Source organism: Anomalospiza imberbis, chromosome 17 (assembly GCF_031753505.1).
Source record: "Anomalospiza imberbis isolate Cuckoo-Finch-1a 21T00152 chromosome 17, ASM3175350v1, whole genome shotgun sequence".
In the NCBI taxonomy this organism is placed as follows: domain Eukaryota; kingdom Metazoa; phylum Chordata; class Aves; order Passeriformes; family Viduidae; genus Anomalospiza; species Anomalospiza imberbis.
This window is the reverse complement of record NC_089697.1, coordinates 7,112,196-7,138,260: the sequence shown is the minus strand read 5'-3', so window position 1 is coordinate 7,138,260 and position 26,065 is coordinate 7,112,196. Positions and strand designations below refer to the sequence as shown.

General features: G+C 58.3%; 2 protein-coding genes across 2 annotated transcripts in view; one reads left to right on the top strand and one right to left on the bottom strand.

Moving 5' to 3' along the window:
• Nucleotides 1–10,546, bottom strand: part of NOL4L (nucleolar protein 4 like) — a 59,414-nt gene extending 48,868 nt beyond the window's left edge. The window contains 2 exon segments of the mRNA XM_068207709.1: nucleotides 9,997–10,119; nucleotides 10,121–10,546. Of these exon segments, the coding sequence (XP_068063810.1) occupies nucleotides 9,997–10,119; nucleotides 10,121–10,306 (309 nt within the window). The 5' untranslated portion in view covers nucleotides 10,307–10,546.
• On the top strand, nucleotides 10,036–26,065 carry LOC137484122 (uncharacterized). Its single transcript, XM_068207710.1, has 5 exons — nucleotides 10,036–10,174; nucleotides 17,533–17,723; nucleotides 20,557–21,949; nucleotides 24,654–24,834; nucleotides 25,421–26,065. Exons 3-5 carry the CDS (start codon nucleotides 21,471–21,473, stop codon nucleotides 25,874–25,876), a joined length of 1,116 nt encoding a protein of 371 aa, XP_068063811.1. The 5' UTR covers nucleotides 10,036–10,174; nucleotides 17,533–17,723; nucleotides 20,557–21,470; the 3' UTR covers nucleotides 25,877–26,065.

Genomic DNA, 26,065 nt, shown 5'->3' with positions numbered 1-26,065 from the left:
AAATACTGGGTGCTGTGGGGCTCCTGAGCACTGTTTCACTTGCGTTTGGTGAGAAAGGTTTCTGCAGCCTCGTGAGTGGAGCACCCGACTGACCTTCCTGGGAAATTGCTCCCTGGAGCTGTGGACTTCCCACTCCCTGTGGGCTGGTGAGCATCACCCTCCTCTCCAAGGTGTGAGGGACCTGGGTGGGAAAATTGCCACACTGCAGGTGCCAACAGGAAAGAAATCACAAGCATTACTATCTGGGAGTTATTCTAATGTTGCAGTGTTTCTTACTATTTTGAAATAGGCAGGGTTTGCACAGAGGAACTGTGGATGCTGTGTCGGTGAAAGTGCTCAAGGTCAGGTTGGACAGGGCTTGGAGCAACCTGGTCTAGTGGAATGTGTCCCTGCCCATGGCAGAAGGTTGGAATGAGATGATCCTTAAGGTCCATTCCTACCCAAACCTTTCTAGGATTCTATGATTCTAAAATGTAAGTTTGGTAGTTTTTTAAAAATATATCTGCAAAGGTGGACAGTGATTTCTTAATGTTATTTGTATCTTGGTTTAGATGATTTAATGGAGAATGCTATTGGAATGGAAAAAAAGGGGGGAATGGTGCTAAACTGCATTTACAATCAGAAGAGTTTTTATATTCCATGGCATCCTGAAAAAATATAAAACTAGGAATCTAAAGAATGTTGGCAATATGTAGCTGTAACACAAACTCAGAACATGTCTAGAGGTGGCTCTTCCTTGAAGTAACTTATCACTGTGAGCGATCTCCCCGGCACCAAGCACTAATCTAATAAAAATCACAACCAAAGCAAAATCCTTTGAGTCAGAGGGGGGCCAAGGCACTGTAACAAGTGATGAGATGACCTGTCACAGCAAGGTGACCCCTCTATGCCTAGGAATAGACCCAGCAGTGTCAGGGCAGCCAGGTGACATCATCACACCTACAGTGAGAACGTGGTGATGTCAAAATGAAACTGAGGAGGAGGAGATACGGAACAGCAGCAGTTCAGCTCGTCAGTGGTAAGAAAAATTATGTAAAATCAGTTATAAATGATGCTACAGTGAATCAAGGTCAGGCAGGGCTGAGAGGCTGAGCCCTGGATGTGTGGCATCCTGGTGGCAGCTCCCTGTGCCCTGGCAGCTCCCAGTATGTGGGCCACTGTCGGAGACTCCCACAGGAACAACGTGATGTGCCTCTAGGGAAATGCTGACAGCTCAGCGGATGTTGGAGGGGGGGTAACAGGCCTGCACGCCCTCCCCTTCCAAACCAGCCTCCTCTCCAGGTCAGGGCACAGCAGGGATTGAGCTGCACCACACCACAGTGGCTTCGGCACAGCCCAGCCCTGACGCCGGAGCCTGGAAACACCGGTTGCCACTGCCAAGCACAACCATGTCTGCTCCCTATGAGCCTACACTGGGTTCAAGAAATGGGGACATTGTGAAACCATAAAGGTCATGCTGGACTCCATCATGCCTTTTCCCAACATGGGAACCCAGGAAAACAGATGTCCACTGCCCACAGTGAGAGCAGGCACTTGTTTTTATCCCGGACTCTGGCTCTGCAAGGCTGGAGGGTCCTATACAGGCAGTCAGGGGAGGGGCCACAGGGGACAGACACAGATGGAACTCTGTTCTCTCCTTGCATTTAGGTAAACCCCCTCTGTATTCTGATTTGTGTCCATCATAACCACTCCAGGTGAACCCCAAACCTTCCAAAAGCCAAACTCAGACTTGTAAGATATGGCCGGAATGATTCCCCGCTAACCTGGGATGACCAAGTGGAATTTTTTTGAGCTCTTAACTGAGACTACATGTGGGGGGAACAGAAGTCAAGACTGGTCTTAAAAACTGTGTCATGGTAATCCATCCACAGAGATCCCTCTCCCAGGTGTGACACTTCATCCCATCCCGTGTGGTCTCAGTGCCATAGCACTGCAGACTGGACACATGGGGCATATGGAATGGCCTCACATCTGGCTCACCCTGATCTTTTGTGAGTCTGTGTCTCCAAACAGGGATGCTTTTGGGAGCAGAAGACAGGAGGGGCAAAGCAAGCGGGGCAGGAAAGGCAGACAATTAATACAACCTGCCCTCTGTGTGAGGAATAAATTGGCAGCTGACAGGTTATAATCTGTGCAAGCAGGATCTTCACAGGAGAGGTGAAGGCTCCATTGGGGGCCAATTGGATGGTTAATTAGGAGGACAAAGCAGAGAACTCGTGAAAATGTTTATGAAACAGTGCTTGGCATGGGAGCCCCTGAGAAACGCACAGCAGAGAGGAGCTGCTTTGGGCTGGGAGAGGAAATACGAGGGTGAAACAGCAGAACGAGCACTGAGAGGGAAAACAGCCATGCAAATGTCTGCGAGAGGACGGGGATTCCCAGGTGCCCTGTGGAGGAGTTCAGCGGAGGACCTGAGGACACCTAATTTTTCTAGAAATACACGGGCTGTGTCCTCCCTCTCTCTCCTCCCTCTGCCGTCCCCACCCTGGTGCGGTGGGGAGCAGGCTCTGGGTGCCGGCAGGCACTGCTGCCGCAGCCAACCGGCGCCGCTGGCCGGGCAGAGAAGGGCACGAGGAAAGCAATTAAACCGGAGCTTTGATTGGGCTCACAGATGACTTGTTGTGCTAGAAATGCCTGAGCTTCTTTAAGCACCTCGGCGGTGGCTGGAGCCGGCCTGATCCCCCATCCCCTCCTCGGCGCGTCGCTGCTGCGGCAGCGGGAGCGTGACTGATGCTCTCTGTCCCACACACGGCTCCGAGAGCTCAGAGGTAGGAACCAGTTGCTAAGAGACAGGACTGTACTTTCCAGCCCACATCCAGACCTTTGTCACCAGCTCAAGGGCTTTCTGCCGGATCCAAACGCCGGGCGCAGGTGAGCGGGAGCAGGCAGGCCTCCTCCCAGCCTCCTCCCAGCCCTGGGAGCCACACGACCAGCGTTCAAACTGAGAATGGAAATGACAAACCCAAAAGCATCCCCAAGGGACCAGCCTCCCTGGACTGGCTGCTTGTCCCAGTGCTGTGAGACTGCAAACTGGAACACCCTGCAGCACCTGGGAACCAGCGTGGGTGGTACCTGCAGCACCAACACCCAGAAGGTTTAGGATGTCACCAGTGTGGATGAGTGGATGGCTTGGTATTTGCTTTGAGATCCCTCCTTCAAATGCAAGCCATAAGAGGAGTCCCAAACTTTAGTCTCCTTTTTTTGGGGGGGTTCCTGATGAGTTTGGATTCTCAGCCCAAAGATTCCCATAAGAACAAACCACTACCAACTGGAAAGCCTGAACTTGAGCCACAGAGACTGAGTGACCCCATCTTCTCCAGAGCACTCCCTCCCTCTTGGTGAGGAGCAAATCCATCAGAGCCTTTGCCCGTCTGTTGGAAGGGAAATACATTTTCTGGGGCTGGCAAGCCAAAGAAGAGCAAGGACAGGGAGAAACCACTCACACAGCATTGTCTTCCTGGCTGTCGCTCCGTGAAGGGCCCTGCACCGTGCCAGGAAGACACAACCAGCCTCCACTCCACTTCCAGAGGCTGCTGCCTTAACCTGAGACATGGACACTGTTACCCAAACCTCTGCTCTGCTCTCTGCTCTCACACACAGCACAGACTGTCTGCAGTTATTTCTCCTCAGATAAATTGCTATTCTTTGGCACCAGCCATAAATGTGGAAGTCAGTAGCTTTCCAACAAAGACAGTGATTTTGGCCAACAGGTACCTGCCCTTGCTACAATCAGCTAATTAAACCAGACACCGAAGCTCAGGGGTGGCTCTGGCCCATTCTCAATGTGATTCTTTAGAGGTGGGCACAGCTGATACGAGATCAGGGAAAGATAATTAATGGTTTGCACCAAAGAAAGCTATATTAATATGCATCCCTCTGTCATGGCAATGCCAGAGCATCCATGCTGGCCAGGCTGGGTGGATGGACACTCTACCTATGCTCCTCCACACCCCTGGGCTTTCCCTGCCATTTGCTTGTCCACAGTGCAAGTTCACAGACTGCTCATATCAAGCCTAACATAATAATAAAACTAAAACCGAACAAGTTGTATCAGAAGGAGATTATTGCTGAGAATGGTCCTGAGAAAGTTCCCACTGAAAGGACTGTGGCTGCCTCTCTGGGCTCTGCTGCAGACTTTAGTCACTGACTGAATTCCCCCTTCTGCCTTTGGTCAGAGCAAGCCCCTCTGAGCAATGGCCCACGAGGAGAGCTGAGAACAGCCATGTACTGTCCTTACACCAGTCCTCTCTGCTCCTCACTAACAAGGCCCTGAGTGCTCAGACACCCTTCCTGTGCAAAGGTGGGACATAACCTGGAGTGTGGGATCAACAGCCCCTTGTTAGACCTGGGCTTCTTTCAATTTCAGCCTCATTGACCAAGGGCTGGCAGAGCTGTGCTTTGGTTGTTTGCTTTTGGACCTTCTTCAGAGTGACACCCTTTGAGAATTACAAATATGAAAACAATTGTAGGTGAAAGAGATAACTTTCAGATAAATGTTATGTGAAAAACACTTCTCCTCTTGGATCAGCAACGCCATGCCTGTTTCTGGAATCATGTGGGATGTGCAGTGTAAATGGCAGAGACTTGTTTTTTCACAAACTGTCTGGTCAGACATGCATTGGGAACTGGAACCTTTGCTGATGGAGCTCCAGGTCTCACAAATGCCGGTGCCCAAGGATGAGGGCAGCTGGGATGGTGGGATCTCTGGGACTGGGACATGGTACTAACAACCACAGTGGGATTGCCTCTAATCAGGCTTGTAGGCTTGGCAGAAATAAAGCAAGGACTGAATGAGATGCTGGTTTCCCCCTTATCATTAGAAGTGGCTTCAGCGGGCTGTCCTGAAAGGGTAGGAGTGAGCAGGGAGTGGGCTTTGCTGCCAGATCTGCTCCCAGCAGTGAGGAACTTCATTCTGCCAGTCTGTGTAACTGCAGATCATAAGAGCTCTTTAAATTCACCTTGCTAAGGCTTTAGCTACTGCCTGGTGAGGCTATGCCAGCTGCTATGCCAGCTCTTGGGCCCAGGGGATTGGGTGTCACCGCTCTCTCTGACTCTTATCACGAGCAGCTTCAGATGTGAAATCTGTGACTGATGCTGTGCAAATTTGGAGCTGAATCTGGAGGGACTGCTAATGTGGGAGATTTTCTTTAGATGGAGTTGAATGGGACCATACACGCAGGCCAGAATTGTTCCAGTCTCCTAAGGGCACATTTAAATGTAAACCTGCCATCAGTTCCACTCCTTGGAAAAGCTGGTGCTGCCCTGTGTGCTCAGGGTGGGATCTCTCCACAGGTGAAAGCTCTGCATGCTCTAAGTAAGGCTGGTGCAATGGGAGTAATAGACAATTTCTCAGATAATACCCTCAGGCCCATCTGCCTTGTCTAAGGCTCTTCTGAATGGTCTTGATTTATTTTTTTTATCACTTGAAGTCCCCAGAAAGTCTGAGTGGTTATTCACGCCGTGAAAACCTTCTGTTGACTGATGTTCTTAGAGGTTATAGATGTGCAGCTTTTTGGGGCACTGAATATGGGCATTGAAGGGTACTTGTATCAGGAAAAATGTAGCCTCTATTAGCTGTTGGAGCAGCATCTTTCTGACATGCCTGGCTCCTCAGCTCCGGCATTCTGCCACTGTGCTGTGCTGTCCCACGGCCTGGCACCGCAGCTTTCACAGCACAACACTCCCTGTCTCTGGAGCTAAAACGAATTTAAGGATAGGCTGTGCTGTGAGATTTATCTGCTGTCCCGTGGGATAGTTTTCCTGCTGTCCACGAAAGCCTCCATCCATTTTGTATTTTGGACTCGCCAATTATATTTCCAGCGCTCCCCCCACCCCAGCATCATTCCTTGGGTGAGTTTCACCAGGCAGCATCCTGAAATAATTTTGAACATCTGGCTCCAGGGGAGCCGGCACAGGTGAGCTGTACCTGTACAACAGCAGCAATCCACTCGAGCAATGCCCTCATCCTGTTAGTGATGCCTACAGAGCCCCAGAGCCTCATGGCAGCGCTGCGGGGGACGGGGAGAGAGCAGCAAAGCAGAATCAAACGTGGGCAGTGCTGCAGAGCCTGCCTGGTCCCCACGGCTCCGCACAGCCCCCGAAGGGCCGGGCTGACGCCAGGCTTCCCCTGCTCATCCCGCAGCCCCCCAGCCTGCACCACGACCCGCCAGCACCAATCTGTCCTGGCCGCCGCGCTGGAGTTGTGACAAGCTCCCACCACACACGGCCAAGTACAGCATCGATTTAGAGAGCAGCTAACGCCCGAGCTGAAGTCTGAGGAGAACCCTCCCCTGCACACCCGCTGCTCCGGCCACAGCCATCTGCTCCGCCGGTTGTCACCGAGCGCTGTCCATTTTCCTGCACCGTGGCTCCATCTCGCTCCACGTTTGTCTGGGAAAGACTGTCTAAATGATGCTAAATGCTTAGGACAAGAGGGACATGAGATTATAATGAACTGCATCTTAGCACCTTGTCATGGACAAATTCTCCCACAGTTCTTAGCAAAGATGGGGAGAAGAATGAGTGCTGCCCATCCAGTGCCAGGATTCGGTCCAGCCCATCGATAATGATGGGGTTCACACCTTAGAGTGTGTCAGCCATAGGAAAGAAGGGCAGATCTGAGCACTTTGGGCTGTATCCATTGTCTGTGCTGCAGCAGCACACAAAGATACCCTCCTCCTCCTCCTCTTCAGTACAACCTAAATATATTTTTTCCAATACCCTGACCTAAAGGATACAGAGTCCAGCCTACGTGTGAATAGGGCCGTCAGGCAACAATGTCCCACACCGCTAAACTGCCTGTGTTTATCTGCGTAGGGCTTTTTTAATTGTATGTGTTAAACGTCCAGCATCTTTGGGACGTTCATCTGGGAAAAAGAAATGTGAACAGTCTCTGTGCCAGACATCCGTCCGCACTGCTGTTCCTATTCCCAGTGCATTCTTTGAGAAGACCACCATCTGCTCTGACCACCACCTAAGGCAGATGCCCCCTTCTCAGTGCACAGTCCCTGCTCTCAAGCCACCCAAATCTGATTAGGCCTGTTCTGATGAGAGGCCTGGAGGAGGGCAAGGGAAAGTTACTCAGGAGAGAAAATAATAACCACATGTTAATTAATTTTTCACTACGGATGCGCAGAAAATACACAAACCAGCTCAGGGTGCATAAGCCAAAAGGAACAGCTCTACTGGCTTGCTGGGTGGGAGGGGGTGTGATTATTTTGAGGGTTTGGGATTATCATTATTACTATTTTCCAGAGGAGGAGTGGCCCCAGCCCTGTCAGAGAAAGGAAATCTTATCCCCACTGCTGCCCTCTACACGCTCTTTACCACCTCTTTTCCAGCTTTCCCTCCTGGTCCCTTGGATTTCCTGTGGCGTCCTGCAGTGAGAGCAGAGCGAGATGCACCCCCTGCCACCCCCTCACTGCACTCGGGGTGGGGGCTCTGCCTGTCCCTGCAGCAGGGGACATCCCCAGGACATCACCCAGCAGACGTGCTTGGGGAAGGGCAAGCGGACAGGACGAGCGGGATCAGATTGCTGAGGAGCACAGCCAGGGGAAAGCAACCAAAACACTGCTCCAGAAGTATTTGGGAAAAGCAGCTGAACAGACATTAAACCAGAATCCAGGAGTTACTGTCCAGCAAAAGCTGCATATCAGCTTCATGAATTATTTGACTGTGTGCCTGAGAGCAAGGAAATACACCCCAAACCCAGCCCAAACCACCAAGGATGCGGAGAGCACTGAATTACAGGGAGCTGAAGAAAATCCCTGACAAGTTACCTCTAAATTTGAGAGCCACTTCAGGCAAAACCAAACTCTCAACTGCACCCATCTGAAATGGTCCATGGGATTCCTGGCCAAGGGGGGCCAGGACCAAAGGAGCAGGAGGCAACAACTTCTACAGACCCCACTCTGGAAGGTTTTGGGGACTGTGATGACTGGTCTCCCTTTGCAGTGGCTCTGCAAAGTGCTCCCAATCCTAACATCTGGCAGGCATCTAGGCACTGGGAAATAAGCTGTATTGCCCCTTGGAAAATTCGGTTGTCCCCTAGGGTATATCTGCTTGTGTTTGCTGGTTTAGGGGAGTCTGGGTGTAACGCCTGTCTGTAGCCTGCAGGGACTCTGCCAGGGAAGATGCGGGGGCCTAGGCATGCTCCTCGCTGAAACTTCATCTGTGCAGAGGCCCTTTGGGAATATGCGGGCTTGTGCCGGCCTGGTTGAGCCGCTGACCCTCGGGACTCCCTCCCGGACAAAGGGGAGGGGGCGTCTAGCGAGCAGCGGGGTCGAGGGAGTCTGGCTCGGCCTCTCTGGGGTACCATGACTCTGCAGCATTTGGAAGATCTGGGATAGAGTCGCTGACTGCATGGAGAGGACCCGGGAGGGAGGGCTGGATCTTTGGAAGGGGGTACAGCTCCTAATCTGCCCTCCTCAGGGGCTCCTGGCACAGGGGGAGTGATAGAGGAGGGCTGCTAAGAGGTCTTAAAAAAAAAAAAAAATCGCGAAGAATTTTTTTGGGGCATTGCATGGGGGAGGGGGGTCTGAGAGGGGAGAAAGAAAGGAGCCTCTGAGCACCACGAAGGGAGAGGGAGAAATAATGACCCTTCCCCCTCCCCCCAATAATCAGGCGGACCAGATGGGAGGTAAATAGTGCGTTTAGAAGCATTTGCCACAGATGGGCTGCCCTCAATGGAAGCATCCTCCAGCCACATCAATGCTGGAGTCTGTGTGCACAGAAAACACTGCACCCTTCAGAGCAGCAGCAGCGGCAGCAGCAGCAGCAGCGGGAGAGGCGGGGAGGGACAGGGGGAAAAAAATCCCTGCCAGAGCCCGCCGGTGCCCGCGGTCCCGGCGGGGCGGAGAGGGGCGCGGGGGATGGCGGGGGGCGCGGGGCCGGGGTCGGGGCAGCCCCGCCGGGCGCTCCCTGCACGGGGCCGGGGCCGCCAAAGTTGCGCGTTTCCCCCCGCGCCGGGGAGCGGGACACGCTCGGGACGGGAACAATGGGGCGGCGGGGCAGCCCCGGGCGGCGGCAGGAGGAGGGAGGGAGGCGGCGGCCGGTGCCCCGCTCCCCGGCCCGGCCGGGCGCCGAACAATGAGGCTCCGGCGGGGGAGTTCCCGGGACAGCGGCCCGCGAGCGGGCGGGGGGGGCTGCCCTAATCCGGGCTCTGCCGCTGCCCGCAGCCCCCGGGGCACCGGCTGCGGCGGCCGCGCCGGGAGGGCAGCGCCGCGGGACGCCGGGGCCGGGCTCAGCGCGGCGGCCGGGCTCGCCCCGCTCCGCTCGGCTCGGCAAGACTCGCCCCGCTCCGCTCCGCTCCGCTCGGCACGGCGCGGCAGCGGGGCGGGCAGGGCGCGGCGGCGCAGCGGGGGGGCGGGGGGTGCCGGCGCCCCCTCCCCGCCGCCCGCTGCCCTTGACTGCAGCCCTGTCCCCGGCCGTGGGGCGGATGGGAAATGCCGGGCGAACGTGATCGGACAGGGCGGGGGGGCGGCGGGGCCCGCACCGGGCGGCGGCGCGGCCCCCCCGCGGGGGCAGGTGCACGGCGGCGGGCGCGGGGCACTGCCGCCCCCATACCTCCCCCGCGCCGGCAGCGCTCGGGGAAGGCGGCAGCACCGGATGGGACGGGGACGGGGATGGGGATCGGGGGGGCAGCGGAAGGTGCGAGGCTCCGGGCGGGCGCCTCACCCCATCCGCATCCCGGGTCGGGGCGGCGGGGGCGCGGCGGCTGCCCCGGGAGCGGCGGGGGCTGCGGGAGCGGCCGGGCCCCGCGTCGCGCCCCGCATGGGGCATGCGCGCTCCCGGCGGCCGGCGGGGCTGGGCCGCCCGGTGCTGACGGGACAGGGCCGGCGCGGCGGTGGAGGGGACCGGGGCCCCGGGGGTGCCCGCCCCCACCCCGGGCAATTCCCCCCCCCCCCTCCCCGCCCGCACCCCCGGGGAGGACAAACAGACACGGACAGGCAGGCAGACAGACAGACACAGAGCCCCCGGGGCACGGAGCGCACTAACCGTTCCCGTTTTCACCGGCACATATACCACCACTTGACCCATCTTCGTCGCTTCCCTGGTGCCGTTTCCCAGGCGGAAGCCCTTGGACCGGACCCAGAACTGGAACTTGCCTTTCTCCCCCCCCGCCGGAGCCGCCGCCGGAGCCAGTTCCCCCCTGCAGCACCTCGGCGATGCGTTGGTACTTGCTCCGGGTCACCGTCTTGGTTTTGGCCGAGTCCCCGTAGGTGCGCAGGCACCAGTCCCGGAACTGCCGCCCCAGCTCGCTGTCCCCGGGGCGGCTCCCCCGCAGCAGTAACGGCGGCTTCGGCATCGCCCGACCGGCGGCGGCGGCGGTAACGGCGGCGGTAGCAGCAGCAGCGGCGGCGCCCGGCCCCGCGCCCTGTCCCGGAGCGGGCGGAGGGGCAGCAGCGCTCCCGGGACGGGCTGCGGGGGCGACGGGCGGGATGGAGCGGGGAGCAAGAGGCGCAGGAGGGGTGGCGGCCGCTGTAACGGGGAGGGGGGGGAGCACCGGGGCTCGGACAGCGACCGGAGGGAGGTACCGGCGGCGCCAGCAGCAGCAGCAGCCGCTCCTGTCACAGGATCACAGGCGGCTCCGGCTCGTCCCCCTCCCTCCCTCCCTCCGCCCGCCCGCCCGCCCGCCCGTCCCTGCCTCCTCCGCCCCCCTCCGGCCGCCTCCTCCTCTCAGCGGGATCCCACCTGTTAGAGCGGCCTCGCCGCCACCGACGGGTCGTTCCCCCCCCCACTTCAACCCCCGGCCCCGGGGCAGCTGCTCCCCCCGCCCCGTCTCCAGTGGGATGCGCTCCCCTGGCTGGGCCGCCTCTTTCCCCCCCCCCCCCTCCCCCGCTTCCCCGCTCCCCGGCCATACGGCCCCGTACGGCCGGGGAGCGGGATAGCGGAGCGGGGGGGCGAGCGGCTGAGGCGGGGTAGGGGGTGTCGGTGGGCGCGGGTCCCGGTGCCGGTCCCAGACAAAGGGCCGGCGGGGCGCGGGCGCACGTGTGCGGCGGGACGGGCCGGCGGGGCGGAGGCGGGCACCTGCCGAGCCGCCGCAGAGCCGGGGAGGAGCCGCGGGGGCAGCGGGAGCGGCGGTAGGAAGGTGAAGAGGGGGGGTCCGCCTCCCGCCGCGAGGACCGGGATCGCCCCGCAGCGCCCTCGGTTGACCGGAGCGGCTGTGGCTTGTCCCGCCGGACCGGGAGAGCCGCACCCCGCCCCAAGCCCGGCCCCGGGGCAGCCGCGGTCCTGCCGGCCCCTGGAGCGGGAGACAAAGGCCGGACCCCGGCCCCGGTGCCTCGCTCCGCTCCCCCGCCCTCCGCATCCGCCTCGCGCCCCGCAGCCGCGGCTGTCCCGCGGCGGGACCGAGCGCCGCCACTGCGGGGCGAGCGGGGCGGGTCGGGACACGGTCCCGATGCTCCGGCCCCGAGGGGGCGGAGGCGAGGGCGGCCACGGCGGGCCCCGGGGGGGTGAGATGGGGCGGCCCGTCCCGGCCGGCGGCTGCGGCTCGGGCTCTGCCCGGCGCTCACACGCATGTGCCGAGATGCTGGTGGTGCCACACGTGTGCTCGCGGTCTGTCCATCGTTGTCACATGTGTGCTCCATTCCCACCTGGCAGTGCCACGCGTGTGCTCCTGGTCTGCCCATCAATGCCATACATATGCTCCCGGTCTGTTCGTTGGTCCCACGCATGTGCTGCTTGTCCATCAGTGCCATACGTGTGCTCCTGGTCTGTCCATCAGTGCCACATGCATGTTCCATGCCCACTCAGCAGTGTCACAGGTGGGCTCTTCTTCTGTCTGTTGGTGTCATATGTGTTCCCTGTCTGTCCATCAATGCCACATACGTGCTCCTGGTATGTCCATTAGTGCCACATGCGTGCTCCATGCTCACCCAAAAGTGCCACATTTCTGCTTCTGGTCTGTCTGTTGGTGCCACCACACCAGTTCCTTGTCTGTCCATCACTGCCACACATGTGGTCCCAGTCAGTCCTTGAGTGCCACACATGTGTTCCATCTGTCCATCTGTCCCATACCCGTGCTCCCTGTCCATCAGTGACCTGCATGCTCCCAGTCTGTCCATCACCGCCATACCTGTGTTTTCTGCCGGTCCATCAGTGCAGACATGTGGTCCCAGTCTGCCCACTGGTGCCACCTCTGTGCTCCATGCCCAGATGGCAGTGCCATTCATGTGCTCCTGCTTTGTCCACCAGTGCCACATGTGCTCTGTGCCCACCCAGTAGTGCCACACATGTGCTCCATGCCCACCTGGCAGTGCCACACACTTGCTCCATCCGAAGTCAGGGGCACAGTAGTGGTCCATGGTCAGCAGTATTACGGCTGCCATGAGGATGTAGGAGCAGGAGCTGGGAGACTGTTGGAACCTGGAAGAGGAATTTGATGTCTCAGGGAGTTCTCTGAGGCCAGCGCTGGAGGTGCTGGGCGTGGCATCAGAGCAGCCAGGGTGCAGCTGGCCACAGTGCCACGTGCCGAGGCTGGAGATGGGGGAAGATGAGGGCGTTTGATGGCTGAAGGGCAATTTTCTTCACTGTCTCTTGCTCTGTGCCAGTCAGATGGTGCCCATCCAAAAGATCTTGAAGTGAGAATGGAATGCTGCAGGAGCTGAGCCATGGGTTGGCCATGCCAGAGGGGGTTATGGTGAAACCAGGGGATGTCCATGACACTGGAGCATTGGCATTGCTTGTTGCAATATGCCACGGTAGATCGTGTTGACTGCCCCTAGGCAGACAACTCTCAAAAAATTCTCAGTGTCGCCATCCAGTTTTCTCTGGGCCCAGCATGACACCATTGGAGAGGGACTTGGGCAGCTCAGAGGGTCTTCCCTGTTGTGGATTTTCACCCCCAGGCACGTTGTGCAGGATGCCTACAGGAACTCGCTGGTGTGCTGCATTATTTCTGATGATCACTACAAACAGGATGGACATCCTCTGAAGCCTCAGCCAGCCATGGAAGCATGGCTTTATCCAGAGATGACTGTGAGGAGCAGGGAGTGGATGGAAATGGAAGAAAAGGAAAGGATGTTCTGCAGAATTTGTGTTCAGTGGGCAACTTTCTCGCAATCAATTTGTGGATAAAGTCAGGCTCAGCTCTCAGCCTGCTCCAGCCCCTGGGCATACACTTGTCCCAAACAAAGCAGTGACTGGCTGAGCTGTTGTTAAGAGCTGGCTGGAACAGGTGAGCCTATGGGGGAGCCTATGAGAACTTGAATCAGCATTGTGAGAGATGTGGGGACCATGGGATGGTCAGGAGAGCCAGGGTAAATCCTTTTTTCTGGAGTCTAGCCACTTTGCAGGAAATGTTGAGCAAGGAAGGGGAGTAAAAGAACATTTTGCTTCTGCTGAGGAGTTGGTCTACCCAGGATTGATGCTGCATTTTTCACCATGACCAGACTTCCTCACTGAGGTCACCACTGAATTCCCCACCTTGCAGTTGAGCTACTGAGGAGCCGGTGCAAAGGGAATGTCCTCTTGCAGCACCATAGGGGCAGAAGTCTTCTCCTACCTCAGCCCAACCATTGGAAGGTTTGGGGTCCACTTATAAAGCAGTGCAGAGGGTCCCTCTCTGGTGAGCATGTCCATGAGTTTCTCCAGTTTGTGGATGCAAAGCCAGTCACACCAAGAACTGATGTCTTCTGAGTGAGGATTCAGGGCAGACCATTCACACCCGGCCTGAAGGTTCAGATCAATGTTTTAGATCAAATCCAGCAGGGACTCAATGAGGGTTTAACTTGCACTGCATGAGCAATCTCATGACACTCCAGATTAGGATGCATGATGTTGAGGCACCCTTGTCCTTAAAGGTAGGGGAAGAAGAAAGTGGAATTGTTTGGTGGCACTGGACTTTCAGCTGTTGGTTCAGGCTGTCAGATACTGGGTGTGTTCAGCAAGGGGTCTCTGCTGATGGCTTTTTTGTAGACAAACCTGGTGACTCCAGGGCCATTGTTATTTATACTGCATTAAAAAAAAGTTGGATTTGGGTTTTATCTGAGCACTCTGCTGCTCTTCCCTCTTTTAGGCGCCTTTCTAATTTCTTACAAGTTGTGTTTTGTTCTAAAGAAATTTTTGGTCTTCTGACAAAAATGCACAGCTGGACCAGGGATTGGACATGCACAGGGCAAAGCAGTTGGGACCTACTGAGATCTGCACAACATACAAGATGGCAAGAAATCCTGCCATGCTGCCAGAGACATCCCATCAAATACTCCAGCGATCATAGAAACATGGAATGGTTTGGGTTGGAAGGGACCTTAAAGACCATCTTCTACCAACAGCCTGCACTGGGCAGGGACACCTTCCACCAGACCAGGTTGCTCCAAGCCCTGTCCAACCTGGCCTTGAATATCTAGTCTTGGTCAGCATCTGGACTCGTACTTGAGTAGAGCCAAAACTGGAACTATTTACTGGCTGCCCCTGAGAGTTGCTGGGTGGGATCAGAGCCAGGCAGAGGGGTGGGCAAGACAGCACCCAACCCATCCTTAGACATCATTTAGTGCCAAGCCACACAAAGGGAACTCGGGTGTTAATAACCATCCCTTCTGCTGGCATCCAGGAGTGCTTCCTTGAGGAGGGACAGAGAATTTTGAGGTACTTGTGGCATCACCATGGATGATGTTTGGCTCTGGTAACTGTACATTCACAGCTGGACAGCCAGTGGTACCTGGGTGTCTCAACAGTCTCTACAGACAGTGTGAGACAACGAGCACCCACAGAAACCATTCATCCCCATTCTCTGAACACTCCCTGTGGAGTGAGATGAATTGCTCACTGGAACTGTCTTATTCTTCCCATCAAACACAAAGGGAACCTGTGTGTCTCTGTCTGCATCTGAGATGTTCACCTGCCCAAGGCTGGGTGGGAGATATGTGATCTACCAAGGGCAGACCAGTGATCCACCAGCTGGGTAACTGTGATCCACCAGCGGGATGGAAAGGGGAAATGATCCCAAGTTGTCTTGGGAAAGTCATTTCAAGGGAGGCAGAGAAAAGTATGAGGGCTCTGGCAACACTTTGAACTGCCACCTGGTTCTGGTGAGCCACATTGGGAGAATTTAGCCTGAAAACAGTGCAGAGAGAGTTTGCTGGATTGTTCAGGAGAGAGGAGAGTGTCTTACAGAGATGACTCAGCTCCCTGATCTCTGAGATCTCTGAGAAATGGATGCTGAGAGAAGACACATTTGTGGAAAACCAGAGATAGACACCAGGGAGGGACATGGGCTAAACCCTGGCACCACCTTAGGGCAAGATGAGTAAGAATGAACAGACCATGAATATCCCTGTGTCTGAAACAAGGAGATGCTGACCAAGCATTGGAACCATCAGGGTGCACAGAAGTGACCTCAGAGAAGAATTGGGAAAAGAACCTGGTGGCTGCAAAAAAGAGCTTGGTCGGGTTCTGGGTGACATGGCCCAGTGTGGCTGCCTCTCACAGCGGGCACTGGGCACTGCCAGGGGTCCCATCGGGGTCTCTGTGCCCAATGTGAGAAATCGGATTAAATTCTCCTGTAGCTTTTGCTAACTCTGAGCCTAAACAATGAGGTTTCCCCAAATAGAATTATTCTTGACTTTAATCAAAACCCAATTTAGATCCAGGTCAGATAATAAGTCAAAGCAGCTCAGGAAAGTCAGCAAGGAGCGTGGATTCCTTCTGGAGCCTCTTGGATTTCTGTGTGTATCACAGCACCAAACATCATTTGGTTGGACTTCTGCTTAGGAGAGGCCTGGGACTAAGAGAAGCAGAGCAGCCAGAGTCACAGATTGAGAGGGGATTTGTGGAAATAACAGACATTTTTCCCACCTTCTTATTCAGTCTCCAGCATCTCTTCAGCGGGCTGGGAATCAAACCACGTGGCCACTGGATTGATGTGCTTGGGGGAAGAGCCACAGAAGGAGTGGGGTAGCCTGGCGCTGTGGGGAAGAACCGAAATACCCAGCAGCTGCCAGAGCTGTGTGGGAGCCTGGGCAGGAACAGCCAGGGAGCTGCAGAGCAGGGCTGAGCTCCATTCCCAGAGCTGCGTGGGGAAGGCTGATGGCACCTGCCCACATCCTCTGTGACTGCACATGATGCCACGTCTCCCTCAGTTTCAAGACCAGCAAATTCACCCTTCCCTGCTTTTTCTCTTCAGGAGAAAGGCTGGGGGGGGGGGGGGGGGGAACCAACCGGGAGACCACAGATTTCCAGGCTAGGCTGTGCTAAGGCAGCACAAGCTGTCAGCAGGCGCGCCAGGAGCAGCCAGGAGCAGCCGGGAGGAGCTGGGGTGCCCTCGGCAAGCTGGAGATCTCATTGTCTGCGTGGCAGAGGACTAGAGGGAAGGAATATGAACCAAAAATAGTCTCACAGTTTAAGAAGTAAGACTGTTCCTGTGACCTCTCACAATTGTGTTGGGTTAACAGTTGGACTCGATGATCTTAGAGGTCTTTTCTGCCCTTTGCAGCTCTGTGGTTCCTTGATTCTCTGATTCTGTGCTGGGGGGTCTGTCTTCCTCCACCAGTCCAGAGCAAGGTCCTCTCCACTTTTCCAGGTGTGATCTGTTACTCCAGGCACATCTGCTCAGGCCAGCCTACCCAGCCCCTTCGTTCTCCTTTGAAATCCTCACCATGGGTACACTCCAGCAGCATCTCCAGCTGCAAACATCTGGATGGGGCTTTCCAATGAGCCTGCTCTGAAATCAGGGCATTGCTTTCTGCAGGACCCCTGGGTACAGCTGGCCCAGGAGGGGAAAGCTGGGGTGGGTAGCTCTGATCCTTCCAGAGGACCCACCTGTAGGGGTCTGGCCTTTACCTTACAACATTTAAATGCCAATGCTGGAAGGAATTCCTGGCAGGTGGAGAAGACACCTTGTACCTGGGAAGTGCTGCCTGCTCAGCAGGCCCCAGGAAAAACTGGGTTTACATTTTTGGTGTGTTGGGGGACACTGGTGATATTTCTGGGTGAGATTTAATGGACTCAGCCTGAATCCTGGGAACTTGTACAGCAGCAGGAAAATGAATTGCCAGCTATTCCTCAGTCTGGCTGCATCCCACCTCCGAATACTTTAAAGGCTTTGACCCAGCTGTTAACTCAGAAGTGGACACTGGTCCATGTGTCTCATCCATCCCTCCTGCTTAGCTGGGTGCCCAACAGAGTCTGTGCTGAGGGCACTGTGTGGCTGTTGATGGCAGAGCTGCTTGTGGCTGTCCCTGGGCAAGTTCCTGGTGCCATCCATCTCCCTCCAAAGGCAGAGCTGAAAAGCCTCACCTACAGCATCACCCCCAGCAGATGCTGAGCTTCAGCCAGGCTACTTCCATGTGGGACAGGAGACAGCAGAGCCCTCCCAGAGCCATACCCCATCCCATGGGATGCTGCTGATTCTCATCCAACTTTCTGTGTCAGACAGCACTGGGGCAATTTCTCCTGGATTAATTTGGGGACCATGTGATTGGGTTTTTGCCTGATTTCCTCAGGGATGTCCCAAGTGTGGGATGGTCCCAGGATAAAGTGAATTCTGTGCCATTCTAGGGCTGAACGGGTTAATTTTTGTGCTTCCCTCCCCAGCTCGCTGCGGACTCTGGCTGGGACAGAACATCTGTCTGTTGCTATGGCTGCAGTACACTTGAAGGGGATGACTGGATAATTATTGCAAACATCCATCCTGCCTGGTGTGCTCCTGGACCCTCCCTGCCCCAGCCAGGGCAGCGGCCGCTGCTCGGGCCCAACTTCCCTCGCAGGGACCCTACCGAGGAATGGTGAGTTGGCATCACCTTTTCATTTGCATAATTAATGTGGCCAAGGCTGCAGGGCTCCTGGGAAATCCGACGCAGAGCAGCAGAGATGAAATGGCACGGAGGGCTCCAGCCTTCTTGAGGCTCGTTAGAGCTCGGCTCATTGCTGACGCCCCACTTTGGAGCTACCGGGGAGTCGTTCTTCCATTGCTGTTAATTTACCACCCACTTCTAACCGAACAGATTGCTCTGGGCTGATCCTGCCGTGCCTCCTCCAAGCACAGGGTTCCACCTGGCTGCTGCTGAGCAGGACCCTGCCAACTCAGCACAAACCAGGCTGCAGACCCCTGGGTTGTCACAACATCAGGGGCTTGGGAAGCAGCAAGGTCCTGAGTCACAGCGTGGACCCAAGGCTTTCCCTGGTTCTCCCCTAGGTAGGCTGCTGCTGCTGCTGCTGCTGGCACTCTTGCCTGTGTTCCCTGCCTGCATACCCTGCCTCTGTTCCCCTGCTTGTGCTCCCTGCCTGGGCTTCCTGCCTGTGCTGTTGCTGTCTGCAGCTCAGTGACATGCTGGGTTCAGCTGTGCCCACTGTTCACTCTGCAGCAGCTGGACACTGCCCTGTGTGTGTGGCTGTGGTGCCAGAACTGGATCCTCAGCAGAGCCTGCTGCCAATTGCTGCCCGGTGATCCAGGCAGGATCCCTGGCCTCTGGTGGAGCCCATTTCCACTCAGCACCTGGTGATCCAACTGGGATCCCTGGCTTCACCTTGCAGTTGCATGTGCTGGAACGTGGCATGGTCTAGCCCCACTTCTCCCAGTAATTCCTTCCCCTGCTCCTAAGAGTCAGCCTGCCCCAAAATACCTGTGTCCCCTTTGTTCCTGGGGTTGCTGCTGTTCTTTTGCCTACTGGCATTTAACCCTGCCTGAGATTTCACACCAGGGGTGTTCAAAAATCCAGATCTTGCCCTGTGGATTGTCCCTGTTTCAGCAAGTCCCACCTCTGAATTAACAGAGCAAAAGATAATGCAGAAGTTCCCCTTCTGAGCAGCCACTGCTGCTCTGTTTAACTGGGAACTTCAATGCAGCCATTGTACATTTTTTTTTCTGTTTATCAACACGTGGTGGGTAAGAAGCCCAAGTGGAGCTGGGACCAGATGAGGGCAGACCTCCACAGCCACTGGTCAGCAAACAGCACCGCAGCTGGGACCCTCTGCCATGTTCGCTTTCGCTCTGCAGGGATCCACGTAGGCTGTGCAGGACAAGGCTGCCTCTTGCTTTTCTTATTACCTCTAACATTGTCAATAAATAATACTATTTTCACACAGTGCTTTGGATCTGCAGAGCAGCTGTCAAGCACTCATTGGTGTGGAGCATTCCCAGAGGATCCATAGTTAAGGTAGAGAAGATGGAGCCAGGTCATGGGAGCATATATAGGTAGGGATGGAGCCAGGTCATGACACACACACATCAGGCAGTGCTGCCTCTTTAAAGTAGGAAGCAGGATGGCACAGAGATGGAGAGATCTGTGGGCTACTCCTGGGTCCTGTCTGATCCATATCATCCCAACATTTTTGTGTATGATTCAACAAAGTCCTTTGCTTGCACAACTTAGTTGATTCTCATCTCTGTGACTCAGGTGCAAATGATCTGCTCACATTTGCAGTGAGAGAGTTGAGCCCTGTGGCTACAAAACCTCAAACACAAAAGAGATCCTCACTTTGATTCAACCTGGAGGACAGAGCCAGGTGTTTCACTTTTGGAGGCCCTTGCAGAGGGAATGGGGTGAATGAGGATGGCAGGTGGGTAGGTGTCACATGAGCTCTGTGACCTGGCTCCCAGGCACAGATGAGGCTGGCATTTGCTTGCCACACATGCAGAAGGTCAGTTAGAGTGTGAAGGGCTCCTGGAGTTCCCCTCTTCCCCCAGGAGCTCATCATATCCTGCCCCCAAGGAAACTCTGGGATCTGCTCTCCTGAGTCAGGCCTCAGGCAGCCAGGGCCGGCTGGGTTTTTGGAGGGAGGTGTTCTGCTCCACAGAGCAGGCTGCAGGGAATTGCAGGCGCTCAGCACCTCTGAAAGCCCTGCCATAGGGTGCCCAAATCTCCTGGGAGGTACCTCACTGCTGGGTGCCTGTGCTTGGAGGTGACTCGCCTGAAAACACACAGGGTATCCAGGAGCTGCAGGGCTGTGGGAGGATGCAGGCAGGAGGATTGCTGTGACAGGCAGAAAGATGGTGCCACTTTCTTCTTGCAGCGGGGTATCTGCGGCAGCCTGGAGCAGGTGGGAGGTTTCTCCTTCAGCCCCTGTGGGGACAAGCTATCTGTGGTCTCCCCTCCTGTTGGTAATTCTGGGGGAGAGCAGAATGTCCTATCCCGTGGCAGGGTGCAGGGCATTATCTCCTGACAACAGTGTCAGTCCAGCAGTGACACCTGTGTCCCCGGGCCACTTTTTCCGGAAAAAGTGCTCTCGGGGACAGCTTTGCTTTCCGTGCTCCCCCAGGACTGCAGGCAAAGCCATGGCTGAAATGCAGAGCTGTGCCTGGCAGCGGGGCAGTGGCTGCAGGGGGAAGGAGGAGGAGTGGGCACAGGGCTCCCCCAAGGACAGCCCTGGCTTGGAGCTGGCGATGGGGACTGGTGTGGGGATGGAGGCTTGCCACCTCCCCTACCTCCTGGGCTTGGCCCCATTTCCAGCGTGTCTTGGCACCATATGGCGCTTGCTTTATTTGTTCTGCTGCGACTTGGGAAGGAGGGCAGTGTTTCATTGTCTGGCAGAGGAGGTGGGACGCAGGCACAGGAATATGCCCGTGTCCCGTGGGATCACTGCCTGAGCCAGGCGCTCCACATCTCGTCCGAGCTGCAGGTCGGTGTCCTCATCCTTCCAAACAGAGGGGTTTCCCCGGAGAGTCGCTGCCGGAGATTCACCCACCCACGTGGCGTCGGAGCTGAAGCAGCACCGCGTGTGCGGGCGCGTCCCGGTGCGGAGCACGACCGACCCGCCACGGGACGCTGCCTGTAGGAGGAAAACGTGGCAGCGCTGCTCCTGACTCATTGCATAGGCAGGAATCCTGCGACAGCGATGCCGGGCTTGCCCAGCACCAAAAAGTGACAGCATGCTCCACCCACCCCGGCTGCGGGAGCAGGAGCCTTCTCCGCATGCCCGCGGTCTGGAGGAGCCGCTATCCCGTGCACATCTCCCCGTCCTGCTCCGTGACACACCAAATCTCATCCTACTGCCTCGCCTGCCGCCCCCGCGCTCCCCCGGCTCTGCCTTTCCCTTCCCTCGGTTGCCCAGGGCTCAGCTCGCCCCACGGAGCTCTGGGATGGGGAGGAAGGGGAGAAAGGCAGCTCAGAGGCTGAGGCCCAGCCCTCCCAGATTTGCATATTTTTTACTGGCTCCCAAACAACACATTTCTCCGGGGAAGTGAATGCGTCGCCTGCCGTTCCCGAGGGTGCTGTGTGCTGGGACAGCAGCCGCTCTGCGTGGAGGGGCCGCGGTCCCGGCACCCACCGCGCTCCTGCTCCACACGCCCGCAGTTCTCTGCTGCCGCAGGAAAAGCCTTTTCCTTGGTGGTTTCAGAATTCACGAGCTTTAATGCTGCTGCCCTGGGACTAGGTCCGGTCCCTCTTGGCTCACAGGAGTCCCGGAGGCGGCCGGGCTGCAGCCGCCTGCGCAAATCTGCTCATTTCTATTTTGCCACTAGAATTTCCAGCATGTCCCTCCTCTCGTGTATAATTTAGTCGCATGAAAAGGAACCGCGCGAGGAGGGGAAGAGGATGGGGAAACTTGCAAAGTCAGCCATGGAGAGGGAATGTGTGTCAGGAAGCATCACAAAGAGAGCCGGGGGATTGGCTCCGGTCGCTTCCAGCGGCTGTGTGTGTGCCAGCCCCTCAGGAATCGCCCGGCGGCTCCTTCCCTCCCTGCGTCCCTCTCGCCTTCACTGCGCTGCGGCCGGGCTGGGACAGCCCATCGCCGTTGCCATGGCTGCGGTGTGCGGAGGGGGGGCTCGGCCGGGTGCCCCCGCCGGAGCATCCCGCACCTTCCTCCCCGCCGGCCCCATCGGATACGCTCCGGCCCCGCCACGGCCAAAGCCGCACCGTGGATTTGACACCCGTGGGATTAGACAGGGCTGTGCCCGCGGGAGAAGTAGAAGAGGAGGAGGAGGAGGTGGAGGGAGGAGGGAGCAGGGAGCAGGGCAGCTCCGGGCTGGGCGGCCGCCAGCCGCCCCGGGGAGGGCCGGGAGGGCGGCGGGCAGGTAGGGCGGGCAGGGCGGGCGGTGCGGGGGGGGCCGGGGCCACTCCCCAGGGAGCGGGGGGGCCCCGGCGGGGCGGCGCGGGGCACAGCTGATCCCCGGCCGCAGCTGATCCCCGCCGCCCCCCGCCAGCTGCCGCAGCGTGGGCGCAGCCGCGGTCCCGCGTGTCCCCGCCGGCACCGCGCACCCCGGCCCGGCCGAGCGTGGAGCCCCCGCGGCGGGGGGAGCAGCAGAGCCCCGCGGCGGGGAGCGGCCAGCTCGGTGTCCCTGCGCTGTGCGGGACCGGCGAGGCGGCGGCGGGAGGAACCTCTCGGTCCTGCCCGCGGCCGGGGCCGAGGAGGAGGGAGTGGGGGCTGCTCCGTCCCCGCAGCCCGGACCGCTCAGCAGGGAGCGGCCGGAGCGGCTCCTGCCTGAGAAAGGGGGGCCGCGGGCAGCGGGAGGGGGAGGCCCGCGCTGCGGGCAGCTGCCTCCAATCCCGCCAGCTGCGGCCCGGGAATGGCCCTGCCCGGCTGTGCCCTCCCCGAGCTCTCCTTGGGGCGGCGGCTGCAGCCCGGACACTGGCCTTGCTGCGAGGAGGGTTCGGGGAGCGGCCGTGGGACCGACCATCTCCCGAGCCGGGACGCCGGGAGCGAGGGCGGCGGCAGCACAGCGGGCCCGGGACCGCGGGTGTCGGTTCACCCAGCCCTCGGTGGGAGCCATCCCCCCCGCACGCCCACGGCTGCCGGGGACAGGCAGTGTGTGCCCCAATGGGGCTGCACCGAACCGCGGTGTGTTCCCTGCCACGGGGACCCTGCGCACGCCCCCGGGGATAAGCGAGCAGCGGTTCCGCCGGGGGCGGGGAGCTCCCGTTCGCCCGGGGCGCGCTGGGTCGCTGTGCTGTGTGGGGTCGGGGCGCAGCGAGCCCCGGCAGTCCTGCAGTGCAGGAGAGGGTGTCATGGCCTCTGCGGTGCCACCAGGCTCCCGGTGCTCCCCGCTGTGTAGGCAGGATGCAGGCAGGGTGCCTCCGTGCTCCCGATTACCATCTTGTTTGGAGCCGAGGCAGCGGCTGTAATCTGATGCTCTCAAAGTTGGTGTTTACAAGGGACATGGCAGCCATCAGAGACTCTTCTTGTTCTCCTGGTGAAAGCATATTCCTGTCTCCGCCGCGTGTGGCTGCTCCGTGTGCCAAGCACTGCCCGGGTCACACTGAGCATCCTGCAGAAACACCTTGGAGGGTCAGAGCCTCCAGAGCTGCTGTGCTGTCCGGCCAGTGGGGTCGGGGCCCCCACACTGGGGGCATTGGTGGGATAGTGGGTTCAGACCCTCTGGTGCAGTCGGCACTTGGGACCAGCCTGCTCTGGTGTCTGAGATGGCCGTGTGCCGTCAGGAGCCCACCTGCTGGACAGGGGGTGCTCGGAGGAGGGCGAGCTGGCTGCCCTCGGGACTCATCAGCTCCCTGTTGACAAATCCTTTCACTCTCGAGCAAGCAGAGCGGGACAGAGCCCAGCCCGACGCTTCCCAATGCCACTCCAGCCCTGCAAGTACTGCGTCCTTGCTGGGAGCCCACAGGGCACCCATCTCCCCAGCTGGGGGGGTGGTCTGGCGAGATGCCCCCCACCTGAGCCCTGGCACCTCCCCAAGCTGCCCCCACAACCCGAGCACCCGCAGCCCCACCCGACAGGGCTCATCTCCAGAGCCAGGAAACGCCGCTGGCATCTGTGCCCTCATCTTTTCACCGGGGCTGCAAATCGCATCGGTCGCGGCACTCAGAGCCCGGTTCCAGTCCGGGTGCTCCAGCAGGGTCCGGGAGCTTTGGCACGGCTCCCACAGCACAGCGTGACACGGGACTGTGCCTGATGAACAGATGGCACCAGTGCAGCCACAGCCAGGTTTGGTGGCAGAGGAGAACCTGCTGCCCTGTATTGGGGCTGCTGTGGGAGTGGGGACCTGCGCCCCAGCCCTGGGGAGGGCCCCGGGGATGCTGTTTGCAGAATGCTGGCTCCAAGGGCAGGCTCTGCTCCAGGCAGGTCTGGGAGAGCCGTGCAGGATCAGCAGCAATAAAAGCTCCATGAGCCCTTTGTGCTGCACCATGTCTGGGCAGCACTGCCTGTCACAGGGCAGCAGAGTCCCTGTTTGGGGGTTTTGTGTCCCCAGTCCATGGGGGTCCTGCTGGGAGGAGAACACAGGTCAAAGCCAAACCAGCTGCAATGGGGGAAGTGCTGATGGGAGCTTGTGGGTGGGTGTGGGGACTGCAGATACCTGGGCCAAGGCAGGAGGTTATAAGGCAGGTTGGAAACCAGGGCACGTCATGGCAGGGAACAGCCTTGGGAGGGGATGAGGCTGGAGCTGGAGCACACTGAGCTTGGAGGACACAGTGAGTGAGCTGCGGTTATTCACGGCGCCATTATTACAGCCACCCATTTCCAACACCCTCGGCAAGGCGGGAGCACAATGTGCTCCAAGGAAATGTGATTGTGGGTCCTGCCCCTTGGCCCGGTGCTCGCTGCACTGTGCAGATGGAGCTGGCAGCGCCTCGGCTCCGCTGCCTGGAGGGAGAGCGAGATGGTGGAGGGGAGGCAGGACTCGTCCTCATGGGCACAAGGCAGAGCTCTGCGGGAGGGGGACAGAGCTGGCGCCATGGGGGACAGAGATAGTGACATGGAGAGGAGAGGCGAGGCAGCCCCAGGCTGGCTGCGGTGGCCACTCTCCCTAATGATCCCTGCCCCAGCCAGGAGTGCTTTCTCCTTCTTCCTGGAGTGGAAGGAGTGATGGGCGCATCACCTGCACGGGCTGGATTTGTCACCTGCCAGCTGCTATGGTTGACAGTGCTGCGCTTGCATCTCTGTGTCCCACAACTGTCCACGGCTGGCCTGGCTTTCCCCTCTGATCTCTCTGCTCCTGGCACAGAGGTTGGTTTCTAGGCAGAGCCTAAAAAACCACATGCATACAAGTACTAAAAAAAGCATAATTTTATTCAATAACTGCATTGTGTGCTCAGAATTTCCTATATGTGAGATGGAGCAAGTGGAAAAACTGGTGGAAAGGTGGGTGCTCCCCCTCTCCTTCACCTGCTCTGACGGTGCTCTGTCGAGCTGCTCCACGCCCGCAGCCCGGGGAGGGGGGCTCTGGCTCCCCCCCAAGTCCCACCCCATGCAGCCTGGCCAACACGTTGGGCTCTGCCTGAGACCGGGTTTCTCTGCACCCAGGGGGGCTCCAGAGAGCCCAGCATCCCGTGCTCCTGCTGCCTCCCTGGAACCTGGCCCTGCTGAGGCCACCTGCAGTGGGACAGGCACCCTCCGGCATCCCCCGGGGTGTGTGGGGGGGGAGGGGGGTGGGCTAACATCGATAAATCCATAAATACAGCTGATTCCTCGGTAGTGGAAGCTGAAAGTCCCAGCCTGCCTGGCTGGGAGCAGGCGCCGTGAGGTGCCCCCCAGAGAAGTGATGGGTCTCCTCGTTATTGTTATGATTATTTTTAATCTGCTCTTATCACAGCCAGCACGACTGAAGAACTGCCTGACCCAGCGCAGCACAGGGCGTGTGCGGTGGGACGGGAGCTCACTCCAGTACGAGCCGCGGGTGACAGAACGGAGCAGGGACGCTTGGGTTCAGTTTTATTTCTTTTTAATAAGTCCGGGGGCTCCTGCCCACAACCCGGAGCTGAGCCAGCGTGGGGGGCGCTGCCGGAGGCGGGGGGAGCCGGTGCTCGGGGCTGGGGCTGCTGCAGGGGCAGTCCAGGGGGGGCTGGGGTGGGATGACGGGGGTGACGCCCGGCTTTGGGGTGGGAGAGGAAAAGTGTGGCTCCGGGGCTCCCGACTGGAAAAGAGCTTGTGGGAACTGCGGGGGAGATGGTGCTGCTGGCAGCGAAAGGCGGGGGGGTCGAGGTCGGGGGGCTGCCTGCCGGGTGCGGGGAGGGAGGGTCCATGGGGCCAGGAGGAGGACTGGGGCTGAGGAAGGGATGAGGGAGAGGAATGCGTCGAGGAAAGGGGACGGGGGAGGGAGGGAGGGATGCTCGGGGATTGAGGATGCAGGGAGATATCCTGGAGGAGGGCGGGCAGGATGCCCCGGGGAGAGAGGGCGGGGGACGGGAGCGGTGGATGGGGGAGCGAAGCCTGGAGAATGGAGGGCGCGGGGCGGGGT

Bases quoted from the DNA above. Each gene is read 5' to 3' on its own strand.
- LOC137484122 (XM_068207710.1), top strand. From the start codon at position 21,471: ATGGGGAAACTTGCAAAGTCAGCCATGGAGAGGGAATGTGTGTCAGGA. The intron at 21,950-24,653 runs GTAGGGCGGGCA...TCCCTGCCCCAG, and splicing joins GCCGGGAGGGCGGCGGGCAG to CCAGGAGTGCTTTCTCCTTC. The intron at 24,835-25,420 runs GTTGGTTTCTAG...CTCTTATCACAG, and splicing joins TCTCTGCTCCTGGCACAGAG to CCAGCACGACTGAAGAACTG.